General features: G+C 36.3%; 1 protein-coding gene across 1 annotated transcript in view; it reads right to left on the reverse strand.

Moving 5' to 3' along the window:
• The window catches only part of TTN (titin), a 275,206-nt gene that overhangs the window by 146,386 nt on the left and 102,281 nt on the right, over positions 1-26,539 (reverse strand). The window contains exons 104-144 of the mRNA XM_059395492.1: positions 24,711-24,920; positions 24,433-24,510; positions 24,311-24,337; positions 23,814-23,873; positions 23,430-23,513; positions 21,736-21,801; positions 21,064-21,066; positions 20,329-20,376; positions 19,017-19,421; positions 18,525-18,584; positions 18,028-18,105; positions 17,787-17,861; positions 17,092-17,178; positions 16,776-16,856; positions 15,737-15,820; positions 15,259-15,342; positions 13,115-13,198; positions 12,810-12,890; positions 12,586-12,666; positions 12,340-12,426; positions 11,962-12,063; positions 11,223-11,345; positions 9,296-9,376; positions 9,025-9,102; positions 8,717-8,794; positions 8,475-8,558; positions 8,139-8,222; positions 7,831-7,914; positions 7,008-7,088; positions 6,501-6,716; positions 4,917-4,994; positions 4,624-4,698; positions 4,316-4,408; positions 3,487-3,564; positions 3,135-3,290; positions 2,837-2,920; positions 2,590-2,667; positions 2,031-2,114; positions 1,697-1,780; positions 1,413-1,487; positions 925-1,203 (exon numbers count right to left, since the gene is read on the reverse strand). Coding sequence (XP_059251475.1) covers positions 925-1,203; positions 1,413-1,487; positions 1,697-1,780; positions 2,031-2,114; positions 2,590-2,667; positions 2,837-2,920; positions 3,135-3,290; positions 3,487-3,564; positions 4,316-4,408; positions 4,624-4,698; positions 4,917-4,994; positions 6,501-6,716; positions 7,008-7,088; positions 7,831-7,914; positions 8,139-8,222; positions 8,475-8,558; positions 8,717-8,794; positions 9,025-9,102; positions 9,296-9,376; positions 11,223-11,345; positions 11,962-12,063; positions 12,340-12,426; positions 12,586-12,666; positions 12,810-12,890; positions 13,115-13,198; positions 15,259-15,342; positions 15,737-15,820; positions 16,776-16,856; positions 17,092-17,178; positions 17,787-17,861; positions 18,028-18,105; positions 18,525-18,584; positions 19,017-19,421; positions 20,329-20,376; positions 21,064-21,066; positions 21,736-21,801; positions 23,430-23,513; positions 23,814-23,873; positions 24,311-24,337; positions 24,433-24,510; positions 24,711-24,920 — 4,038 coding nt within the window. The remainder of the gene's footprint in view (positions 1-924; positions 1,204-1,412; positions 1,488-1,696; positions 1,781-2,030; positions 2,115-2,589; positions 2,668-2,836; positions 2,921-3,134; positions 3,291-3,486; positions 3,565-4,315; positions 4,409-4,623; positions 4,699-4,916; positions 4,995-6,500; positions 6,717-7,007; positions 7,089-7,830; positions 7,915-8,138; positions 8,223-8,474; positions 8,559-8,716; positions 8,795-9,024; positions 9,103-9,295; positions 9,377-11,222; positions 11,346-11,961; positions 12,064-12,339; positions 12,427-12,585; positions 12,667-12,809; positions 12,891-13,114; positions 13,199-15,258; positions 15,343-15,736; positions 15,821-16,775; positions 16,857-17,091; positions 17,179-17,786; positions 17,862-18,027; positions 18,106-18,524; positions 18,585-19,016; positions 19,422-20,328; positions 20,377-21,063; positions 21,067-21,735; positions 21,802-23,429; positions 23,514-23,813; positions 23,874-24,310; positions 24,338-24,432; positions 24,511-24,710; positions 24,921-26,539) is intronic.

Raw genomic sequence — 26,539 nt, forward strand, 5'->3', positions numbered from 1 at the left:
CTTGCTCAGAATGATACATCAAAGAATAAAGCTAAGGCTAAAATCAAAACCTGCTGGGCTTCCATTTATATGTAAGTATCAGAAGGCATAAGCTATTTACTCAGTGTTTTGATAAACACTCCCATCATTTTTCCTTTTTCATCTTGGTGTTATAAAAGCATATAAATAGTTGAAGGATGAAATTTAGGAAAATTTATTCATTATATTTTTCAGGTATCTTTTTGTGGAGATAATTTAGCTCTGCAGAATAGCTATATGAAAATTATGAAGTTTACTAAAATGACAGGTCACTAGTTAGAATTCTGTGGCAATTTGGGGGACAATACTTCCTTTTATCTTTGTTCTTGAATACTGCTTTGCATCCAATGAAAAGTGGATATCAGTGTTCCTGAACATTTTAAGAAAAATGTGACTGTTTTATAAATTTAACTTCTCCTAAACCCCAGTTCCACCATAATTTTTCTGATGAAGCTATGGATGAAGAATGCATATTCACTTTGGGGAGGTATACCTTTGGGTGGTGGAGGTTCCACTTTTTTAGGAGCAGGAACAGGGACTTTCTTCTGAGGTACAGGTTTCTTTGGCACTTCAGGCACTTAAAAACATTCATTTTAAGACATTAAAAATCACATGCACAGTACTATATATATAACAAAAAGACAAGTGAAGATAAGACCACAAACAAATAAATAACAGTTCATATTATGAAATTTGAAGACACCCAAATCATTTTCAAGAGACAGACACATGTGACAGACACAATAATAAAGGCACACATGTCTGGAATGCTTTCTCAGATTTAGTAGACAGACAACATAAAGAGTGAAGTATTACACAGATAAAACTGCAGATGAATAAAAAAAGATGGAAAGGCAGAATTCAACACAAAAGAGACCTTGATGACTCCAAGAAGAGTTGCTATACCTCGTGCAGGTACTGGCACCTTAGGTTTAATTTCTGGAAGAACTTCCTCTTCTTCGGGTTCGACTTCTTCCTCAGGTATCAATTCTTCCTCCTCAGGAGGAACTTCTTCTTCCTCAGGAGGAACTTCTTCTTCCTCTGGAGCAACTTCTTCTTCCTCAGGAGGAACTTCTTCTTCCTCAGGGTAAACTTCCTCTTCAGGGAAAACTTCCTCTTCAAATGGAACTTCTTCTTCCCGAAGTAGAGCTACAGGAACTGGAACTGGCTCTTGTTTCTTTGGCACTTTAAAGATATTTATTCAATCGTACAAGTGTCACTTTTATGTACACTATTCATGACAATGGGAAAACATGAAAAGCAAGCATTCTGTGTTCATAGAGGCATCAACTGTCATCAGATTCAAGGTCATGAAGCATTAATTGTAATTAGCAAGGCTGAATAAGACCAGTTAGTTTCCCTTTCTGCCTTGGTTCTGTTAGAGATTAATATACCTTTGGGTGGTGGAGCTTTTTTCGAAATAGGTATTGGCTTTTCTTCTGGGATGATCTTCTTGGGTACCTCTGGCACTTTGAAAATATTATTGATCTTTAAATATGTGTTCTTTTATATGTCTTAGAGCAATATATATGAAAATAATTACTAAATATTTACAAAATCACTAAATATTTATATAATAAGGCCAATTTTTAAACTTGTAATGTTATGGGGGGATTTGCATGTGAATATATAAAAATGAAAGCCCCCCCCCATGTACATGAATGATGAAATGATGTACCTTTTACAGGTGGAGCCTCTACCTTCTTAGGAACAGGAACTGGCACCTTCTTCTCAGGCACAGGCTTCTTGGGCACTTCTGGCACTTTAAAGAAATTTTTTAGAAAAAAATGTTATACAATGTAAAGTTTTGAGGTTAAGCATAGTCTCAAAAAGATGAAGACATAGTAATAAAAGTATGACAAAGATATTTCAAGGAGGTTTTTATCTTTAAAATCTTTCTTTTTTTCCATAAAGCGATATTAAAGAGCATCCCCAAAGAGCACGGAATTGAACCAGTTAATTTTTACTTGTATGCAAATGTGAATTAAAAAAGTGTTGGCGAGTTCATGTACCTTTGGCAGGTGGAGCTTCCACCTTTTTAGGAACTGGTACTGGTACTTTCTCCTCTGGTACTGGCTTCTTGGGCACTTCAGGAACTTTAAAGATATCAAGTAGGATTAGTGTCAAATTTTCCACCCATTGATAAGAATCCAGCAATTTTAGGACTTTACTGAAGCAACATACAATTTTACCCTTTAAGAGTGATAAGAATAATAGCCACAAAACAAAGGCCAGGAGATGCACACAAATTTAAATAGAGAACACTGAGAAAACATACACTGGTGATAGAGACAAGACACAATGCCTGGCAAATAGTGATTTTGCCCATTTTGGTATTATAATAAGAATTTTAAGAACGTTCTACTAAAGAGTAAAAGCCAAGCACTAAGCGTCAGCATGCTTTGATGGTAAAAATCCGAGATGAATACATGGTAAACTCTTCCTAGAACCAGTTGGGTGGTCCTTGTTTTGTTAATATTGGCATGGGGAAAGAATAGATAGGGGTCGTCAAGTTCTACTATATGAGTAAATTATCACATTATCCCACTGATGGATTATAAAGAGATGTACCTTTAGCTGGTGGAGGCTTCTCTTTTTTAGGAATGGGTACAGGAACTTTCTCCTCTGGCTTCTTAGGAATCTCAGGCACTTTAAAGATATTGTTTATTGGTAAGTTCTAACTACTGGTAACAACACATGTGTATAAAGCACAATTAACACCTCTAACAATAGAGAGCAACACACAAGGTTGTGAACTCAGAAGATAGTGAATGATTTATATGCAGATTAAGGCCTACATTATGAATGGTGATTATACCTTTTGCTGGTGGGGCTTCCTTCTTTTGGGGAACAGGAACAGGTTTCTTCTCTTCTGGTACAGGTTTCTTGGGTATTTCGGGTACTTTAAAGATATTATTAAGAATTTTGGAAATGTTGCATACAAGATAGAAATTATGAAAGGCAATAGCAGAAATCATATTTCAGCATCAAAAGTGTGTGTTTCTAAAATAAGCAGAATTGGCCATTGGTACTAATAAAACCCAGAATCTGACTAAATTAGATACCCAGATTCTAAAGATGCCGCTATGTATCTCTTTGTAGGAGATTTAATCTACCTTTGACTGGTATCACTGGTACGACTTCTTCTTCAGTTATGAGTTCCTCTTCTTCATGAAAGTACTCTTCTTCTTCTTCAAAATACTCCTCTACTTGAGTTACAACTTCCTCTTCGAAGACAATCTCTTCTTGCTCTCGTCTTTTTGGTACTGGCACTTTAAAGAGATTATCTTTAGGTTTGACATTTACCGATGACTCAATGAAATTAAGACACAGTAGGAACACAGCCATTTGTAACAGAAGAAAGAATAGGGTTTATCTTTCTCAGAGAAGAACTTCACACATAGAGCTACACATGAATTTTACAGCAAAGTCGACAAACAACACATTAAAAAGAGTGGTATTAGGTACCTCTAACAGGTGCTGTTACTTCTTTTTTAGGAACAAGTACTTTTTCTTCTGTGACAACTCTCTTGGGCTTCACAGGCACTTGAAATTTAAGTATAAGGATATTTTATTGTCAGAAACAGGCCGCCCAGGCAATGGTTGCTTTGTCAAAGTTTGAGCAGACAGAATAATTTTGCAAGTGCCTCTCATATGATAGATACACAACTGCTCATTAATAAAAAATTTTAATATTTTCCCTGAAAATGATTCTTAATCTCACCGGGATAAATATATGCAGATATATACAAATAAGTTTGAAGTAACAGAACCCAAACGTGAAATGATGTTTATGTATCTCTACTTGTAGGAAATATCCTTTACTGAAAGCTAAATTTCCTTCTGAATAAGTATACTTTCTGAAAGGGCAGAGAAGTTACTTCATAGTTAGAAAAAAAATGACAAGAGCTTTTTTTTTTTTTTTTTGTAACCTTCAAAATAACTTCAGAATGCATAAACAGTTGTTGAACTGGGGTCAACATTGTTATATCATTACATGAATTTAGATAAGTCAGGAATGTACCAAATGGTCACCAGTTTTAAATCCAAGCATTCTATTTTATCTATATTGTAGCCACAGCTGTTGTGTAATAGGCTCTGGATATATTTCAAAAATAACTTTTTCTTTTGAAGGTAGCATTACCTTCTTATCCTATGTTGACAGATTTTTATGCCCAACAAATCCTAATGACTAACTTCAAAGACATATGTAACAACGAAACAAAGCAAACATAGCTACATTAATTTTAAAAGAGGTATTGTAAAAGACCACGATTTTGGAAGGAAATGATTATACCTTTAGCAACTGGCTCAGCCACCTGCTCTTTTTCACGTTTGGTAATTGAAATGTGTATTTTTTCCTCAACAAGTTTCTTTGCTTCTTCAGGCACTTTAAAGATATTAATTATTGAAGAGCATTAAAACCAATCACACAAATACCATACACATAAAAATACACACAGAAAAAAACTCCCCATGAAATATAAGAATCAGGACCACAATACATTCAGGAAAAACAAAAAACAGCAGACAAGATAGAAAGACATGTTATAGAACATGAGTAATAAAGATGTTTCTCTTTTTAGTTATCACTCTGCAATGTACCTTTGGGTGGTGGAGGTTTGAGTTTCTTGGTAATGGGCACTGGGACTTTTTCTTCAGGGACTACTTTCTTCAGCACTTTAAAATATCAAGATTAACAGATTTTAAAAACCTGAGCCATATGTCTCAAGAGTAATAAGAACAAAAAGTTAAGAAATACAACACAAAAAGTTAAGAAATACAACACAACATCCCAAACACACAATTTGTGCGCTGCCACTTCAACATGTGTTTATAGTATGACAGACATGTAGGGACACGGGTCTCTCAGACTCATAATGTCTTGCTCACTCTACCTTTAGTTGGTGGGGCCTTTGGCTTTGTGGGAACTGGTTCTTCTTGGACAGGCTTTACTGGGAGAGGCTTCTTGGGTTCTTTAAAAAGAGGTATATAATGTCAGACTTTAGAACATAATAACAAATTCTATTTCTTTATTTATCTTTTATTTACAGTGTAGCCATAGCCTCTAGAGATGAGTGAGAATCACAGTTCCAAGTAGAATAAGGTCTAAAAGCCCTAAACAAGCTGACAGTACCCTTTCCTGTTGCCTTTTTGCTTCAGTTAGGTCATTGTAATTCTCTACTCCATATTAACAGTCTCATTTCACTTTGGGTAGAAAAAATCATGGTTAAAACTTCTTTCTATATAATATTGAGTTTTATTTATATATTTATTATGTTCAATTACCCAACCTATAGTATATCATTAGGGTTTTTTTTGGCGGGGGGATGTCTTCCTTTCTTTATATGTTGTATTTATTTTTTTTAAGATTTTTATTTATTTATTTGACAGAGAGATAGAGAGCAAGCACAAGTAGGCGGAGCAGCAGGCAGAGGGAGAGGGAGAGCAGGCTCTCCACTGAGTAGAAAGCCCGACACAGGGCTCAATCCCAGGACCCTGGGATCATGACATGAGCCAAAGGCAGATGCTTAACTGACTGAGCCACCCAGGCACCCCATTTTATTTATTTTTTTATTACTGTGTTCAATTGGCCAGTATATTTAGTTTCTGATGTGCTTTCAATGATTCATTATTGTGTATAACACCCAGTGCTCCATGCAATACATGCCCTCCTTAATACCCATCGCCTGGTTATCTCATCCCCCAACCCCCTCCCCTCTGAAAGACTCAGTTTGTTTCCTGGAGTCCAGAGTCTCTCATGATTTGTCTCCCTCTCTGATTTCTTCCCATTTAGTTTTCCCTCCCTTACCCTATGGCCCTCTGTGTTATTCCTTGTATGCAATATTGGTTTTTAATGCTACCTATAAAATCACATAGAATGTCCTCAAAGTGAAGCTATGAAATGTCAGAAACTGGCTAAGTGAAATAACATTGCTTAATTTCAAAATTCCAGTAGGAACTTATTGACTAAATAAAGGAATCATGTGGAGCCAAATTGTACACCTACAAATTTGATTATCATTAGACAGAACACAACTGCTCAGGTTAGCCTTCATGTTTGTCTTTACTTTGGAAGCAGTCTTTGTCAGGTTTTCAAGATGGGAACCCAGAGAGAGTGTATTTTTCTATCATGCTTGATAATAACAAACTTTAGAATAAGAGACATTCAGACATTCCATGTATTGGAATGATCACAGGCACTTGCAGAGAAACTCGTCACCCTTTTGAGAAAGAAGAGCAAACTCTGGGAAGTTTGCTATTTTGTGTCTGAGCAAAAAGTCTAACAGTAAGTCTAATGATAACCTTAAGATTTATAGAGGGTTGTTTTTTTTCTAGAAGTTATATAAGAAAAAAAATTCTGAATTTGTCAAATGAAATAAAGCTCTTTGCAAATTTCTTTGGGCACCCAAATGTTTGTCCTGCTCTAATGGAATCTGCGTGTATTTAAGGTGATGTCCGGTTTGCAGTCTTGCCCATACCTGTGACATACTCCTCACGCTCTTTATGCTCTTCATAATGCTCAAACTCGCGTTCCTCATATTCTTCATATTGGTCATACTCTTCTGTTGGTTCATACTCCTCAAATTCTTTATAATCATACTCCTCATACTCGTCATACTCCTCTTCCCGTTCTACTGAAACGATTTCTTCTTCCCGGGTATAAGACCATTCCTTCTCTTCAGTTACGGTTACTTCTAGAATAATATTGAAAACAGGCAGCTTTTTACTTGAAGCTCATTTAGGGGTGATGGTGACCATGAATGTTGATTTCATTCTTATGTGATGGATTCATGCACTGGTTATGGGAGAACCTGAATGTCTTTTCCCAGTCAAGGTAGGACAGAGCGTACATTTGCTATTTATGATTTCAAATGTTATATTTCCTGCCTTTAGTCAAAAATAAGCCAATAAATGGTGGGAAGTAGCAGGCAAAGGGCTATGCAGTTTCATGCTTCAGTGTAATACTTGGTGAAAGCAGAACATACCTTTCACGGGAGGAGCTTCTCTTTTTGGAACTTCAATGGATACCTTTTCTTCTTTAACAGCTCTTTTTCTGAATTCAGTGACTTTAAAAAGAGTAATTATTAAAAGTGAATTATGAGATCTTGAATATATACATGTTAAGAGATACTGTGTACGAACAATCCACAGACAAAGACAACCATCACCATGCTCATCATTCACACTTCTCATTTACATGGCAAGAAAAAGCAACAGACTTGGAAATAAACACTGTCTAACATACAGAAGAATACTTTTTTCTAACCTGTTTAAGGCTTCAAAGATATTGAATAAGTTTTTAGGAAGATCAAGTAGTATTTATAAGAGAGTTCAAAAAGACAATGAGACAGTAGCAACAGAGACTATCAAACAAGCCTTGGACAGAAACTTTAGTCCCATAAACAGTGTCTTCATCTGAATTCTCAAGTAGTGTCAAGAAACTCCACTGGCACAATGTAGAAAACTCAGAATTTAAAAAAAATTTAATTTTATCAAAGATTGCCACACAAAACAATCCTTTGGGCAGATGAGTTTAGTATACAGATAATAACATATTAGAAAACAAGTACATTTTAAGGGAAAGTACACATTTGGGGGAGCTTCACAATTTTGTGGAAAAGAAGAGAGAGTACTTTCTGGTATCTGAAATGTTGAGCTTTGGATTGATATGATATTGCACATGCATATGACTTATTTTAAGTCATTTAAATTTAAGTTATTTAAATTATTTTCTCCAAGGATTCCAATTCCACTAGACTAGTTTCAATACCTACATGCTCATTTTGATTTTTGAAAAAGTTAGTATACCTCTTGTTGGTGGTTCCTCCTCTCTCTTAGGTCTGAGTTTTGGAATTTTTTCTTCTGGAACAGCTCTCTTGGGTTCCTCGGGCACTTTAAAGATAGATTTCACTTTAAGGATTTACCCCTCACTCAGACCACAAAAGGCAGTTTTCTAATAGTAACCCAAACATAAAGGACTTGACATTTTCATTATTTAAAACATAAAAAAAAACAACCTATAACAACGACAACAACAACAAACACCCATAATGAGTGCATTTGGTAAAGAGAAGAGGGTAAGTATAATAGTCTGTGTATTGAAAGGTCACATGTACCTCTTGCTCTTGGAGGCTCCTCTTTTTTAGTTACAGCAACGTGTACTTTTTCTTCTTGGGTAATTTGCATGTGCCTCTCAGTCACTTGAAAGATAATTTTAGGATTAGGGAGTTAAGTTATTTTAAGTGTATTTGCAGGGCAGTGGTAATTGGCCAGAAAGGACTGTGATTTCAGACTACAGCAATTCACAAAATATACACAAATAAACTTCACAACAAGTAATACTCCACCCATAGATAAGGCAGTAATACAACAAAGGTGTGACCCAAGGACGGCAGTGAGAGGATGAAAGACAAGACCTGTTCCTGGTTTTTGTGAGGGAGGATTTCATTTACCTTTGGTGGGAGGAGGTTCTTCTTTCTTAGCCACTTTTAGAGCAACCCTTTTTTCTGGAACTGGCTTCTTTGGCTCTTCTGGCACTTAAAAGATATCAAGCAACATGGTCAAGCATACAAGATGAAAAGACATTAAACACAGAGACTATTTTATTATTAAAGTTTTGAAAATTTGAAGAATGGACCACTTTAAGATGGAAAAAGACGGACATTGTTCAAGAATAAAGCAAAGCCCAGGATACCTGGTGGCACCTTTTCCTTTTTGGGAACTGCAGCAGGGACTTTCTTTTCTGGCACAGGTTTCTTAGGTGCTTCAGGAACTTTAGAAAGATTAAGTTGAAGAGTATTAGTTTGCATTACAGAAAAAGTGACATTTGGGGGCTTAGAATTCACCTTTTGAAAAGATCATACGTACACACAAACATTAATGACTGTTCAGCAAAAATATCTATACATCAGGGCTAACAAAACTCAGGCAGCACGCAAATGGAACGCACTGATACAGCCACTGAGACAAAGGGTACTGTGTTTCTTTGAGGGAGGACTGTACCTTTAGCTGGTGGGGGTGCCTCTACTTTAGCAGGAATTTTCGGTTTCAGTACCATCTTCTTCTCATGCTTCTCAACCACTTGAAAAGAAGATAAAACACGCGTGTAGAAATGCCCAGATTTCTTTTCCATAAAAATATAAGCAGTCTGTTTATTTAGCCACGATAGTTATCAAGATAGGCAATACAAGTAATAGACTGACTGTAAGAGAAGATAAATAATGGGACGAGCCAAACACAAATAGGGCTAAAATTAATTCAAGGGTTGATATACCTTCTGCCGGTTCGGCTTCCACTCTCTTAGAGATAAAGTGCATCTTTTCTTCCACAACGTATTCTTCTGGTTCTTCCATCACTTTAAAGACATCAGTTTTAAAGAAAAGTTGTAGTGTTTTTCATGTTTAATTTCAGAGGTGATTTGTAACTTCAAAGAGTAATTACAATAATAAAAAGTTTAACACTTGCCAAATCCCCGACTGTTCCCATTTAAAACCTCCCAAAAGTGCATTTTAATTGAAGTGTATGCCTTAATAAAGAATTTGGGAAATAAGTTTCAGTAATTTAATTTTCAAGTGTATCATAAAGATAGTAATGCTTGTATTCACAGAAAGAAGAGGACAAGTACAAGACATAAAAACAGTCCTAGTGGCTCAATTAATAAGCATTTGAAGATAAGTTTCAAAAATAACAGAGCACTCTAGATTTGAAGGCTTCGGGGCAGGAACATACACTTGAGGAAAAATAATGGATGATAAAAAGGAAAAGACCTGTATTACATGTGAAAAACCTACTGAGGACTTGGAAATAAGCTTTTTTTTTTCTCCCTAGTTTTGTGGGGGCAAGTACAGTAGAAAAGGCAGGTGTCTTCATATGGGTTTTGAGCCTATATGTATAAAGTTAACTATAGAATAGGAAGATCTAGTTGTAGACATATCTCTTTATACTAAACTTAACAGGCTACCCACTTTTTCCCTAGATCAAGATTTAATGAAAACAAAGAATATTATAGAAGGTCTCTCTTTTCAGCTATAAGACTGAAAGAGATTTATAGTAGATACTGTTAAAAATTGAAATCAGATTTATGCAATGGGAACTTTCCCTGTGTATATGTTATGTTTGGTTTCCCAATCATATCTAGAAGGGATGGGGCCCTTTTTGATCTATCAGATTCCTGACTTATGCTCAACACCTTGGCCCTTCCCAGGAAGAACAACAGAACCAGTGGGCCTTCTCTTGGAGTCACGTCCCATCCTGCTCTGTTCCAAGCCATTTCATTAAGAGAGCACATCAGAATTTCACAAGGAATTTTCTTCTATGTGGAGAAGTGGGACACCTTTTATTAGTCAGAAATGCACTCAAGGGCATCTCCATATAGAATTCTATTCTTCTATTTTTTTTTTTTAAGGAAGAGAGTTAATTTGTTATAGAACGTACTGATTTTTCTTTGAAGCAAAGCTACATTAGAACTTTCTTAGAAAAGTTCTTTCAGATAAATAGCTTTAGTCAGAGTGCTGGACTTTAGGGGTAAACCTAATGGTATCTTAATTCATTGCAAAGGACTGAAATAAAGTTCATTGTTCAATCCTTAAGAAACTGCAGAGAACTAGCATTATAGGTTATAGGTATAGGAATGTCTAAACAACAAACAAATTCAATCAAAGATATTACATAATTGTTTTTCCATACATGAAATAGAAGAAAGACCTATGTGTTCAGTGCTTCACTCTCAAATGGCCTTGACTTCTGGAATGTAATAAGGTAGTACAATTTCTTCTTCATTTAAAAACTGTGAGCCAGGACGCATTAGTGAGTTGTGCTGTAAAAACTACTTTCTCTTACCCATGTTTTAGACATTAGACTACCAGGTGATGTTCATGCTGCCCACCATGCTAAAACCAAGTGCTGTCCACTAAAAGGATAAATGTAGATGGAAACACCTGCGCCATTAATTACATGTAAACATAAGGCCTCCCCCCCACTCCCTCTCTCATAGCAAGTAAGAGATGATAGACAAATAATACACTGGATTTTTACTCTAAGTAATGTTCCTGAATCTTGTGTTTTGATCAAAAGATACATCTAACGAGGCTCTTGGATAGTCACTGAACTTGCGTCCACTTTCATTAATCTGATAAATAATCTGTGCAAGAAAACAGCTCATCAAGACTCCAGATCATCTCTAGCTCATTGGCATTGTTTACCTTCATATTCTGTAACCTCCACTTCCTCTTCCTCTCTTTCCTCTTCTCTATAAACCGAAACGGACACTCTTTCCTCTTCTTCTGAATAACTCCACTCCTCCTCTGTGGATATTTCAAAAAATACTATTTAATTTAAATTCAGGCCCCTGGAAACACTGGTAATAGCCATGTGTTCTCTACAGCTGGATAGTGGTTCTTATTACTGCTGAATAGGACTTCCTCATCACATGGAAGAGAAAGCTGATTTAAGATCAAGATAAGGGAACTGTGGGACGCCTGGGTGGCTCAGTTGGTTAAGCAGCTGCCTTCGGCTCAGGTCATGATCCCAGGGTCCTGGGATCGAGTCCCATATCAGGCTCCTTGCTCAGCAGAGAGCCTGCTTCTCCCTCTGCCTCTGCCTGCCTCTCTGTCTGCCTGTGCTCGCTCGCTCTCTCTCCCTCTGTCTCTGACAAATAAATAAAATCTTAAAAAAAAAAAAAAGATAAGGGAACTGTACAGCCCAAGACTGAGAAGAATATTCAGATCATGTCCAAATGTGGCCATGTTGACAATGATCACATTTTCAGCATCCTGTTCACTGTCTTGAAATGATTTAAGACAATTGCAGACACAAAAGACTCAGTCTCAGAAGGCTATGGCCAGTAGACATTGATCAAGACAACTTACAAGGTAAACAGTCACATCTGGAAAGAAAGACTTCAAGGAAACATGCACAACCATTTCTTCCCTGATTATATACCTTCGTGTCGCATGACTTCCACTGTTTGAGGAACTGCAACAGATAGTCTTTCTTCGGCAGCGAATCTTTTTTCTTCTACCACAGTTTTCTTAGAAACTTCAGCTTTAAAAAAGCATTAAGTTGAAGTGTAAAAGATCAAGAATCTTAAAAATCCTATTTTCCTAAGAGTTTGGGGAAGAAATGTACGGTACGCCACTCTCACTAACAAAATGGGAAAACGAGTCACACAACAAACATCACGAGCATACACACACACACACACACACACACGCACATATCCTATCAGAAGAGAGACGGAGGGTCACACAAGAAGACACTGGATAGAACAAGAATTCATAGGCAACAAGATTTTTGTCAGACGTCTGAGACAAATCCTACCTCGGGGAGGAGGAGCTTTCTTAGCGACAGGAACTGGTACAGAAACTTTCTCTTCAGGGACAGGTTTCTTTCGTAGAACTGGCATTTAGAAACATGGACTTTTAGAACTTCAGAGTTATCTTACTGAAGCCCAACCCCAAACACAGATATACACCCACAATGTATTCATATCACAAAGCCAACAAAACCACCATTTGCCTTCTTACATGATATCATATAAAGATGGTTCTTGGAAAGAGACAATACCTTTTGGTGGTGGAGCTTCTTCCTCTTTTTGAGGAACAGGTCTTCTTTCTTCAGGAACTTTCTTCTTTGGTATTTCTGGCACTTAAAGATAGCATTTGATTTTAAGATTCTCAGAAAGGCAAAATAAAAGAGCAACACAGAATCGGCATGCCCATTAAAGAAGGCATGCAATTAAAGAAGCTTGAAGGAAAGACAAGGTTATTTATGAAGATGGAATTAAGTACCTGCTGGTGGTGGAGATTCCTCTCTTTGAGTAACAATCGTTATTTTTTCTTCTGTGACAACCCTCTTCTGTACTTCAGGAACTTGAAAAGACATTAATTTTTAGAAATGACTGTATTTTCCAAAGTAGCTAATTTACAGCTATTTTTTAAGAAAGCAGGCAGGTGGACAGACACTTTCATTGAATTATTACTCTTGCCATAAAACACTCGTTTTCAATTAAACTAACTCAACAGATAGTTAAACACAAAAATGTTTTGTACTCAAGATATAAAAATAGGGTTCTTTAGCAAGCAAGGCACTATACCTTTAGCTGGTGGTGCTTCCTTTTTCTTTGCAACAGGAACAGGTATCTTTTCTTCAGGAACAGGTTTCTTTGGCACTTCTGGAACTTAAAGTTTTTAAAACAGAACATTAGTTCAACATATACCACTTTTATGAATGGATGTAGGCACATACACCAATCTTTAGTAGTTCATTAATGCCATAGAGTTTCTATGCATTGACAAAATAATGCAGAAAATTAAACTATGATGTTAAAAAGGTCACAATGTAATAAATGTCACGAGTAATGTTATAGAGACATTTAGGAAATTAAAAATGAGTCATATAAACAAAAATATATGTATAAAATTCATTTGTTATATATTGGTATGCTTTTGATAAATTAGTCAGTGACTACACAAACGATATAGATTGTAGATATAGAATGTAGCAAAGTCTTGTTAGGCTTTTTATCAAGAAACGGAATCCATAATAAAAATGGATTTAATTTATCTAGGACTATCTTAGACTAAGACATAGTTAGAATATTTGTATCTCTAGGATACCATTTTGTTCCATTTCTCTTCTGATTTTGTTTGGTTTTGGTGCAACTATAGTTTATTTGCAGCTCAGGAAACACTCATGATAGAGTAGGCTTCTCAATCTGATAGCCACATGTCAGTGACTTTTGGGGAGTTCTGTATATGACATTTTGTGAGTATACACATATATGTTTTTCTCTAAGAGACTCCATAGTTTTCAACAGGATCTCTGACCCCAAAAGGTTTACAATTACTTAGTTTCTCCATTCTAAGTGTTAATGATGTGGAATTTTTAAACTGGCAGATGCATTTTAAAAGCATGCATTGCTGGCAATAATTGTTTCCATTTTAAATAAGATAGTTTTTGTGAACTCCTTCACCTCTATGCTTGCATTTGTAATACTCTAATGTAATTATACAGACATATACATTTGCGTCTGCACTTATTATTTATACATGGGTGTTTATACATATATATTTTTTACTATGCATATTTATTTTTATTGGTAGGTGAGACATGCCTCTGTATCTCCCTCAGCAGTGATCAAGGGCTTTGGTATTAGTACTGCTTTTAATAATATGACCTTTTAATCTATATGATACCATTTTGTTCCATTATTTTCACATAACCATATTTTAATGACTAGATAATCAGAAATCATATTTTGATGACTAGATAATCAGGAATCATTTTTTTTGAAGTAAGACCCAGAATTCTGAAAGTCAAGAATTTGAGAAAGAGAGAAACAGATTTGTTTTGGGAAGAAAATGGAAAATGGGAAGTCAGGCACAATGGGAACACTATTTAAAATGTGTGATTTCAGTAAGCCTGGTTTTTCTAAATTGGATGATACTGAATTCTTACTGAATCTCTCTGTATCAGACCAGATGTATGCAGTTTGTAGCCTCGCCACATCCATAAAATAGTGTCTCTAACATCACCAACCCCCTACCCACAAAAAAGAACAAACCAAATTCAAAAACCAAAATAAAGGAATTAGCACACTGAATCCAAACGTATGCATATGAAAGGTCCCCTGACTAGTTAATCAGAGAACTGCAACACTTATGGTAAATATTGACATTCAGTTAATGTCAGGAAACCTGTTCAAAGTAAATGTCAAAAATCAATGTTTCCAACTAGTCTAGACTTGCTGCTCTTGACTTTTCAGAAGAGTGGAGTTATCAGAAGCATTATATACATCTTTATCTCATTAACATTCAGTTCTGTCAGACACTTTCCAGTTGTGACTCTGTAACTCATCATAACTCACGGAGGTGTTTTTTATTAAGAAAAATCTCAAAGATGAGGGGTAAAAGAGTCTTTCTAGAAAGATGCCTGTAGAAAATGAGTTTCACAAAGATTTCTTCTTTTTCTATCAGAGGAAAGATAGTAAAAATTTAATATAGCATTTTGACATAGTTGCTTCTTTTAAGAACACTTTCTGGTGGTGTCTTTGAAATTGCTCAGTGTCATAAATAATGTATGTCAAGAGTAAAACCTTGGAAGGTAACCAACAAATGAAAACACCAGGGGCATCTAAAAGACAGAACAGTAAGATAGCATAGTACACTATGAAGACCATATAAAGCAGAACACTGGCATTTGAGGCAAAGGGCTGCCCCCTGATCAGTTCTGGTGTACCTTTTGGGGGAGCGGCAGGTTCCTTTTTGGGTACAGGAACAGGTTTTTTCTCCTCAGGCACAGGTTTCTTGGGAACTTCAGGAACTTTAAAGATAACATTGTGGAAACAATGTTGAGAGTTCTAGTGTCCTTCTGAGACATAAAGATTACACTAAAGCATCAATCCTCAGTAAGAGCGTAAGAATTTAGGAAGTCATTAAACACGCTCTACTTGTGGCAGACGTGTATGCAAAAAAATCGATACCACAGAGACACTACATACATTTCATGAAACAAACCCTCAGTTATTATGGTCTTGTACTTGTACATCATTAGCTTTGGTACTTGTACAACACAGTACCAAAGCTAATGAGATCAACATACAGAGAAAACACCACAAATCATTTACAGATGCTATTTCGTTCATACACAGATCCCACAGAAAAAGATACAAAAAGACAGACACCAACAACTTTTTTTTTCAAAAATATTATTCTACCTTTGGCTGGTGGAGGCTCCACCTTTTTAGGAATGGGAACAGCAACTTCTTCTTCTGGGACTCGTTTCTTAGGTGGCTCGGGGACTTTAAAAAAAATGCCATTTTTGAGAAATTGTGTGGTTTTACAAAATAAGGCAGGACAGAATTAAAATAAAGATAATTTTATGCCAGGTGAATGCAAGAAAACTCCACGTTAGAAGCAAGAGGCAAGGGAAGCAGAGGAAAGACTAATTAGAAAAAGTTGTGGTTGTTATTGACCTTCGACTGCAGGAGCCTTCACTTGGCCAGGAACAGCTAGAAGTTGCCCTTCCTCAGAGGCGCCAGTGCCTGAGGTGCCGGTTTTAGAAACTTCACATTTATAAAGCAAGTGCATTCTAACAATTGCATTACATTATCTTAAATATTTTTGGTATCCTAAATGTTTAACAGTTTGGGTGGGGCATGTGGGGTAGGATGAGCTCTCATTCGTAGCAACTGCCAGTTTTCACTTTCTGGGGCGGTATAAATACTCCCACCCTGGCTAACAAGGGAGACATCAGGATTGCGGAGGTGGGAAGGACGCATGGCAGCCCACCGCAATCTAGCACTTTGACCACCTTGCCCCAGTCGATGTGAACAACAGAGAGAATAACAACACGCTGTACAAGTGGAAGTAAGCCGTCAAAACAGCTTAGCATAGATTTCAATATAATTTGTTTAATTCTGAGTTTACAGAGCTCAACTTTGAATCGTGGAGGTGGTGAACACTCAGTAGCAAAATTTCTACAAATTCAACCATCAGCTCTGGTGAGCTGGCACAAACTAGCTCCAGGATATCAAATTTCTACTCCCAAGTAGGTGGTCACCAGATTGTAAGGTCCCTGGAGCAGGGGCCAGAGCCTCCAATCATTGTCATCCTGCCTTCCCCAGAATGTCCCCTATACCTAGTGGCTGTAGGTCTGCTGACTGTGTGACCAAGGCCATTCCGTAGCATTAACATACCCAGCGGCTTACGATGGAACCTTTAAAAGATTTTAAATTTAGAAGGAATCACTGATACCTTTAGGTGGAGGCTCAATCTTTTTGGAAACAGCAACATGAATTTTCTCTTCAGTAACAGTTTTCTTCTGTACCTCGGGGACTTTAAAAAATGTACATCTGAATTACTGGTATGCCATATTAAGGGTGGCAATTATAGTTCTCAAAGAATATTGAAATACAAACTAAAACAGAGACAAGTGTGCAATGAAAAGATGACAGAGAGCTACAAGGAGACAGAAACGCCTACATAATCACAAATTAGGTCTGAAAAAGAGGGATCAAAATTCATCTAAAGCCCCTCCATTTGAGCCCCCAAATTCAAATGTGCCTTATACCTGTGACTGACATCTCCTCCTCTGTGTGAGAAGCAAAGAACATCTTTTCTTCTGAAATAACCATCTTCTTTGTATGCACAGCTGGTACTTTAAAGAGAGTATTTCACATTTAGTATTTCTTTTTCTAGGACAAGGTACCTGATCAAATACGTACATGTAAATTTGTACATTACATGTAACAAACATTACATGTAAGTCTTTAGACACAGAATGAGTGAGTTAATATGAGTAGCCTCAGAAATAAATTTAGTATTGACAAGAATACAAACCATGTTCTGATATATAGGGACAAATGACCCATGCAGCTTTATCAAAGATTATTAAATGGGAATCAAATAGACACAACTTCTTCACACGTAATGTGGTCCTTTTCCAAATCCACTAGGGTTTACTCATGTAAACAAGAGGATAGGGAATATTATATGCAATGGAATGCCTTGCATAGTAAAGTTAGAAGACTACTTATTAAACAAAATCTTCCTTTAATTAGAAAAATGCAATTCTAAAGCAGAATCAGAAACAAGGGGAATGTTATTATTTCCTTAAATTATACATATGTACAACTCAACATAAGATATATACTGTAGAAGAATGTATTTTGGTAGTTTCAGATTTGTGAACTGTTTAAATATGTACACATATAGACATAAATGAAAATGTTTAAAACTTGTAGCTGGAAAGACAAAGATGTATACCTTTCACTTCAATAACTTCTTCCTGCACTGGAATCCGAGGTTTTTGTGGAACAATCTTCTTTGAAACTTCGGGTACTTAAAAAATATGTACAAATATATTTGTATTGTGAAGAATATTGCTTTGCACAAAATTTAAAAATATCTTAGTTTAGATGATTACATAAATAACTAACATGGGAATATACATCAGTAAACAGATGAGGTGTGTACATGGTATTAGAAATGTTTTAAATCATAATACCTTTGGTGACTTGAACTTTCTGTTCCTCCATTCTTCGAGAAGTCTTTTCAATTTTTTCAACTACTGGCTTCTTTACAACTGCAAGCATTTTAAAGAAATTGCAGTACTTTTAGAATTTCTACTGAAACTCTCTCTTTGTCCCTATGTATCTATGTATCTACGTATGTTTATATAGAAATATATATGTCTACATGCATATATACATATATAATTTTTAAGAAAGAAATGAGTCTGGTACTCTGAAATTTAAGTACACATTTCTGTACTTGAAATATTTTGAAATAAAAAAATATGTATCATAACCATCTTTTTATCATCCTTTTAATTTTTGCATTAAGTACATTATATATTCTTAGGAAGAAAATTCATTGAGGCAATAAAGCTTAGAGAAGAAGTTGTGCCTATTGGATTGGACTGGTGACTTATACATCTTTGCCAAACAAGCCATGATAATGATGTGGATGCTCTGATCTAGTTCAAGAATCCCAATTACATACCTTTTGGAGGCGGGGCTTTCTTTTCAGGCACTTTGGCTGGAATTTTTCTCTCGTGTGATTCTTTAGCAAAAACAGAGGAATAAAAAGGAATGCTTAAGTAACGTCTAGCTGACTGTATGAACTGCATAGGAAATAATATATATTTGCGGAAAGTATTGCGTTTGGGATCTTTATGGCTAATATGATCCCTGGCGCTGGATTTCGAAGCAGGATTGAGTAGAGATGCAGAGGGGTGAGGAAGTAAGCCCTGAACTCCTGCATTAGATGACAACCCTCAGGTTTTTGTGATATGGCAACATGATTCGACTTAACAATGTCAAAGCCTGAAAGTGACTGAAGAAATGCCAAGAGTAAGAGTCTAAAAATGTCTAACCTTGAAAGATCGAAATGGTCATTTCACTGTTTTCCTGTCTATTGCAGCTCAGGTTCATAGCCCTGAAAATATCACACACTGGGGAAAAGAGGAAAGAAGTGACTCCGGTTGATACACACCTTCGTAAACCTCCTTTTGCACTTGGATCACTTCTCTCTCTTGGTAAGTTTCCTCCCAGTCTTCCTCCCCTTCGTCATAACCTTCTTCCCTTTCGTAGTATTCCTGGCCTTCCTCGAAGTCTTCTTCCCATTCCTCATGAACTTCCCTCCTTGCTTCTACCTTGGTCTCCTCATAGTCTTCGTCTGGTTCTTCATAGTAAGGTTCTTCATATGGCTCTGTATACGGCTCCACTTCAAGTTCGTCGTAAGGTTCTTCCAGAGATTCGATGAAAAGTTTCTTCTCCTCGTAGACAGCACGCTTCTTCTCATACACAGCCTCTTGTTCTTTGTGAACCTCTTTCTTTCGGGTTATGGTCGTTATTTTTACTTCTTCAGCCTTGGAGGATACGTCAATAATTTCAGGAGCTGAAATAAACAAACAAATAAATAGATAATATTAGCATATTAATTACATTCATACTGTTACTTCAGAAACCAAATCTATGTTGTCAAACAGTATCAGTATCTCAGATCTCAGTCTGATGTTGATAACTTATTACATCTTCTGTCTACTGGTTCCGTTTACTTTTTTGTTGGCTATGGAACACAATAAAGACTGCAGAGAGGCACTCAATCTTCATTTGGGGATTTTTCCAGTGTGAACACAATGGTATTCAATAACTATCCAGTGGACACATCTTCCATTGTTCTATGGGAACTCCAGTTTAGAAAGCTCCTGGGGTCTTACAGGATTTCTTAACATTTGATCATTTAATGGAATTTACACGTAATGTTAACCTCTATTTAAGTTTCCAATTTCTCTTTCAGAAACATTTCTAATTTTAAAGCTACACTTTTTTTTTCATTTATTTATTTTCAGCATAACAGTATCATTATTTTTTTACCACACCCAGTGATAGTTGAATATGACTCGATCATCAGTTTAAAAAAAAATACTCAAAATTGTGTAACCAAGTCAATTTGTTGCTTTTATAATAACAACTTTTTTAAAAAAATCAATGCTAACATTGTTTACATGATCCTTAGCACCTATGTTAGCTGCAACTGAAGCAAGTGGACGATGCCTCCCTTTCCGCCCCTCACCCAGTGCTTTCTCTGTGTCCACAGCACTGAGGCTGCATAATCATCTGCCTGCACTTCCTTTCCAGGGACTAGAGCGATAGGACATAGTCATTTCTCGTGCTAATTCTAATATGGCAGAGGAGATGCCTTAACTTTACAATTAGCTAGAAGCCTTTGAAAATAAGAATACAAAGCAGTGATGCACATCTCAGAGATAACAGAAAACATTTAACAATATCTTTTCATTTACCTTTTGCTGGAATCAAGGCAGTAGGAGGCGGGGGTTTCTTGCCAACCTCTGGGATTTTAAAAAATAGAATGTTTATTTTTAGATAATGCATGATTTAATGTTTACTAATCCCGTGCACCTTTGTCAGTCATTTGTACAATCTGTGACTACTGCTAACATACAAAATGCCTTTGTAATTTCCAGATTTATCTCACCAGCATTGCAATGGAATGCCATATTTACAATGGTGAAAAGCTGAACTTTGATTCTAGCTTAGGTTGATGTAAAACATTTTCAATTAACATGAAACATTACGAGACTATTCAGTAGTAAGTCTAATACTAACAAATAATGTTTGATTTTTTTCAATGGTTAACTGTAAAGCTGAGGAAATACCCATGCTTTACGATGCTCTCTTCTGCCATAGTGTTTCTGGGAGTGGTGTCTTATGCTCCTGGATCCTCCTCCTTTCAGGAAGGATCTGATATTAGTTAAGCATTTGAAACTATTTGCTTAAATTTAGTGATCTAATCTTCCTCTTAAAACTCGTCCAGGAGCACTTGGGTGGCTCAACTGATTAAGCGACTGCCTTTGGCTTGGGTCATGATCCCAGGGACCTGGGATTGAGTCCTACATTTGGCTCCCTGCTCAGTGGGGAGCCTGCTTCTTCCCCTCCTGCTCCCCTGCTTGTGCTCTCTCTCTCTCTCTCTGCCAAATAAATAAATAAATAAATAACATCTTAAAAACAACCAAAACCCTCTTCCAGGATATAGTTTAAAAAGGGGGGGGGCGCCTGCGTGGCTCAGTAGGTTAAGCTTCCGCCTTTGGCTCAGGTCACCATGTCAGGGTCCTGAGACCAAGCCCTGCCCTGGGCTCTCTGCTCAGTGGGGAGCCTGCTCCCCCACCTCGCTCTGCCTACTTGTGATCTCTCTGTCAAATAAATAAATAAAATCTTTAAAAAAAAAAAAGGAAGTAATTGAACTAATCTTCCTTCACAAAGCATTTTGTTTTTCTGCAGGGACTGACAGCTCAGGTGAGCCAGGAAGGGTTCGGAGTTGGGTTGGAGCAGCTACTGGAAATGAGCACTGGTCCTTGGCTGTCTATCGGTAGGACCGGATCAAGAGCAGCTGTGGGACAGGCAGGCAGTGCCCTCCAGAGATAACAAGAACACTCTGGTGTTACCACAGTGTGCCATGGGCAGACATAGGCACAGGAGGATGGGGAGGGAAAAAAAAAAGGGAAGAGTAGAAAGTTGACAAAGAGAAAGCAAGGGCTGAGTTCTAGAAGACAGTGAGAGTGAGTGAAGGCAGAGCCTCCATTTTGGCGATTCAAACTCTTACCTTCCTCCACCCTCCACTATTTGGGGTTTAAAACTGTTAACCTGGAGAAAAGCTGTAAGTCTCAATTTTCATTAATTAATGATAATACCTGTAGGTTCTTCTTTGGGCTTCACAACAATTTTTTTGGTATCTTTCTTCACAGCTTTTTTGGTCACTAAAAAATAAGATATCAGACATAAGCAAGTAAAATGCTTTCAGGAAACAAAGAAGTTTTATTGAAATACTTTATTTTTTCATATGTTTTGGTGGTAGTGACACTCTTGCCGCCTAACTGCAAGATACCTGTATCAGAAAGGTCTTGCGCTAGAATGCAGAACATGGTTTTTGGATAGAGACAGAACATGTGGGGTGATTCTACATCTTCACTGATTTTATGCCTGCCTACATTTTCAAAACACAAAGAACGTGAACTGAAGTGATACCATAAATAGAAAAGGTACATGTCTTCACTTTGTTTCGCTTAGATAAGAACACTTTAAATTTATCAGGATGAAGAATAGCAAGTGAATTAGTAAAATTAAAAAATTAGTAAAGTTAAAATCTATGATATTGTGGAAATCTTCTTTGTTGTTGCTGACATTATACCTTGGTCATAGCCCCTACTTATAACTTGAGTTATGGCTCTTAATATTCATGAATAAATAACACTGTTTTTAATCTTTAAAATATGATTTCATTTCCCAAGTTCCTCAGTGGGTAGTCAAACTTAGCCCTGTTGCTAGTAGCGCTCAAAGAATAAATCATTCATTAAGGTAAATTGTTATTCCTGACAAAAATTTAAGTAGAAATTTATGATTTTTGATTCTTGTTCCTCTCTGCTATTAAAAGTAGATAAAAAAGAAAAAAATAAAAGTAGATGAAATATATTTAAGTCTTCATATAAATTATAAAAATGATTTTATTTGTTATTGAGATGTGTTAGTCACAATACTGGAAGGTTTGTTTGTTTATTTTTCCCCACTGAATTTTCCCCGAGGCTGGCTGAACACCAGCTCAAGCTCTTGATACCAGAGGTAGCAGATATTGGGGTACTAGCATGCCGAACCCTGGAAGCCACTACAGAAAAATCTGACTATGGAAAAATCTGGCTTTGACATGCAGAATTTCCTCCTGAAGCAAGGAGAATTCTGACAGCAATTCTTAACTACCCAGAACTCTAGAAAGTCCCAGGCAGTCTGTTGATTGATTTAGTTGAGCAGCTTGGGGAACAAATAGTATAATCTGTCTATTGAAATATTTGAAAAGGGAAGTTGCTTGACATGCTCAAGAGCTGCTTATTAGTGAACTCATTCCTTAGATAAGGAAAAAAAATCAAATATATCAAAGAAACTCTAAATCACATTTTGGTAACAAAATAGAGAATTTTAAAAAGGTGTTAACCTTGTAATTGAGAAAAAGGACACTATAACTTGCAACATGACTATAAACTAGTATGGTTTATTTCCAGAAGCTTCTAGAAATTAATTCTATTATTTTATTGTTAAATATGTAGTTACATATAGCTAAAATATAAAATATGAAACATGAAAAAAAATTCACCATTAGTGTTTTAGTGATTACATCAAGATGAAATATCTTAATATTAAGCATTGCATTTGGTTTGTCTGATGATTTTCAGTGTTTTAATCACCTGTCTCACACATTTCATTAGAGCAAATAATTTTGAAAGGCAATTTAACCTGCTGGCCACAAGAGGGCCAACATGTTGCATTAGACAGCATGTTCTGGTCTGCAATAGTTGATTATATATATTTTGACATTTAGGTAGATAGCATAAAATACCTTCAATGCGTTTTGCTGGTGGCTTCTTTTCTTCAGGTGATGGTAGCAACAGAGGAATAGGAGGAACAACCATAGGAGGGATTTCTGAGGAAAAGAAATGCCATCATCATGGTTTGGTTTCTTATTTTGTGTGAAGTATAATGAAAAGTCTTATGAGTTTCTTTCAGTAATCATAGGTGTTATAGTACCAATTCATCAATCAGCACAAATAAAAACAGCATATACCTTAATTGTTACTACTCTCCTGCTTTGATTTTTAATTACACAATGAAGACTATGACACACAAGGATGTGTTCTGGCTCTCTACTATGGTTTGGCCTCACTAATTTCCTAGTGGTACAGAACATTGTTGCTGCAAGCCCAGGTGTTGTGCTGGGTCTTACCTTCTGGAGGTACTGCTCTGATAGGCATGGTTGGAATTGGAACTCTGGAGTCAGGAATATCTGAAAAGGAACAATTGATGGTAAGAATGGAGGCAGTGAGACCACACATATTTATTAGTCAACTAAGATGTGCTTGTCAGGCATTTCCAACAGCAGAATCTAATACACAGACACAGAGATATTAGGATTCTTTTGCATACAACCACATAGGCATGTTTATTCCCTGTGAAAACTGGTTCTGTTCTATGGCCACAAAATTTTGGCATGATCCTAGATATCAGCTGGATGAGACCTTCTTATCTCTCATTTCCCAAGCTCACAAAGCCTAACAGTTATATTATTTCCCGAAAATCATTTTACTGAATAAGATCTTACTGAAAAACCTAAAGAATATTTTTAGACATTTCAGTTTGGCTTCCACCATTTACAAAAATCTGCTGAATATATTTGAGCAAGGGTTGATTTTTCGTTTTTTTTTTTTTTTTTTTTAAACTTACCAGGAGGCTTCATCTCAAGCTTAATTTCTGCAAAAGAAAAAAAATGACATTTTTGTATTTAGAGTCGTCCAGGCAGGACTATTTCAGGGATTGCAGTGGCTTAAATGGAGGTGTTCTCTGACCTTTAGTCGTTAAGTACAGCTCTGCTGTGCTTCTTGCTTCACCTCTCGGTTCCAGTCGAGCAATTACTGAATAGACACCTAAGAAGAATCAAATTTTTATTTCCCGGTACATCTATAAATAACATTTCTTTATTTAAATACAGTATGGATTTATTTATCATTCTCTTTCCTAAAAAACGTATTCTATATAGAATTACAGAGTATAAGTTAGGGTAGAAATATGTAAAACAGACAAGATTTAAATTATATATTCACAGGGATGCTGTCCACTAAATTACCTTCATCATCTGGGGTCACATTGTGGATGGTCATATAATGGCACCGACCATCATTCCTGAAGTTGTACTTCTGGCTCTCAGTCAGTTCTGTTGGTCCTTTGTACCACGTTACGATGGCGTCATCAAAGGACACTTCGCATTCGAAGGTGGCAGACTGATGCTCGCTCACCACAATGTTCTGTATGCGCTTCGTAAACTGAATTGGTTCAGCTGTTCAAGTATAAAGGAGAGTCAAAGTGAGATTGTACAGGAAGGAAATTTTTCCACTGTGCTTTCCCCTCAGGTATCCAAAGCCTCCACCTGTGTAACCAGCTAGAAAAATAACATAGGCTGAAAACATAGAAAAAAAGAAAGTGCTCTGTTTTGCATCAGTAACAAAAAATTATCCCTATACTTAAGTGTATTTCTTCAGGACCAACATAGCAAAGAGTAAGAAATCTACGAGCGTCCTTAAAGCATTTGCACAAAAGCAAGAGTCAAAAGGGCTTAAGACCCAAAAGTCAAATTAAACTTTAAAAATGTTAGTGAAATTGGGGCTTCAAAATAAAGGGAACATAAACTTCATTTTCCTCTGTAACTTATTTACCTCTGAAATTCTTTCCTCTGTTAAAGAATTTTCTGATTCAGGACCTAGAATTGTTTATTATCTAGTATGCCATAACTTTCCTTGTGAAACTTTAAACTCAAGAGGAAATCTGAACTTCTCAATTTCAGTCGGTTCACTTTTGAGAGTTCTGAAACTTGCTTTGTAAGCACCTGTGGCCATGTACGAAGGGCTCACCCCACCCCTCACACTGGGAATGAATGGCAAGGGTATTTAGTAGGGGAATGGGCTGCAGTAGAGGATCTTTTTGCAAGATTTTAGAAGTCTGGAATTCAGTGTCTAGCTGTATCAAGAACATCTCAGACATCAAAAATACTCTGGTGAGTCTTTTCTTTTTTTTGAAGGATCATATAAGAATGCAATAATTTAAAAAATGAGAAGTCGTTTCAACTGGATCCTTCACATAGAAACCTACTAAAATTTTCTGACCTTTAAAATAAAACCAGGCATTGATATCCATTTAAAGCAAGCCTGAGAAGTTGAAATGTTTGTGTAAATAAGTCACCTAATTATATTTTAACAACTATAAATGGGCACCTACCACTATGTTGAAACATCATTACAGCTAAAATGTTGCTCACTACAGTCCAAGGGAGTCTTCAAACAGTGCATATGATCAAAGGATTAAAAAATAAATATTATTGCTCCTAAATCCTGAGATTTCCCTTTATCTCAGAGATTTAGAAGGCTGGAATATAATCCTCGCATGAAATAATTATTTTGAAAAAGGGCTGCTAATCACATATGACATTGTTAATTTTATCTAATAAGTTTCAGACAAGTAGATTCAAAGATCAAAGGATTAGAAAATAAACATTATTGCTCTTATATCCTGAGATCTCCCTTTATTTCAGAGATTTAGAAGGTTGGAATATAAGCCTTGCATTAAATAATTACTTTGAAAAAGAGCTGCTAATCACATATGACATTGTTAATTTTATCTAATAAGCTTCAGACAAGTTAATCTCACACAAATTAATTTCTATAGACAAAAAAGATTTTTTTAGATCTATTAGATATAGCCAAGATCTTTTAAGCAATGCTATAAAATCTAGTCATTTCCAAGATCTCTATCTTACAATGAGAATCATAGGGGTGAGAATTATGCAATTTATTGAAATTACAAGGAATGATTGAATTTAGCAGAATTATGGAATTCAAGTAACTGTTAGTCATGTCTTTGTTTGGACTGAAGTCTGCCTTCGGTTAAAGAAAAAAAAAAAAC

The sequence above is a fragment of the Mustela nigripes genome, chromosome 3 (assembly GCF_022355385.1).
Source record: "Mustela nigripes isolate SB6536 chromosome 3, MUSNIG.SB6536, whole genome shotgun sequence".
NCBI lineage: Eukaryota > Metazoa > Chordata > Mammalia > Carnivora > Mustelidae > Mustela > Mustela nigripes.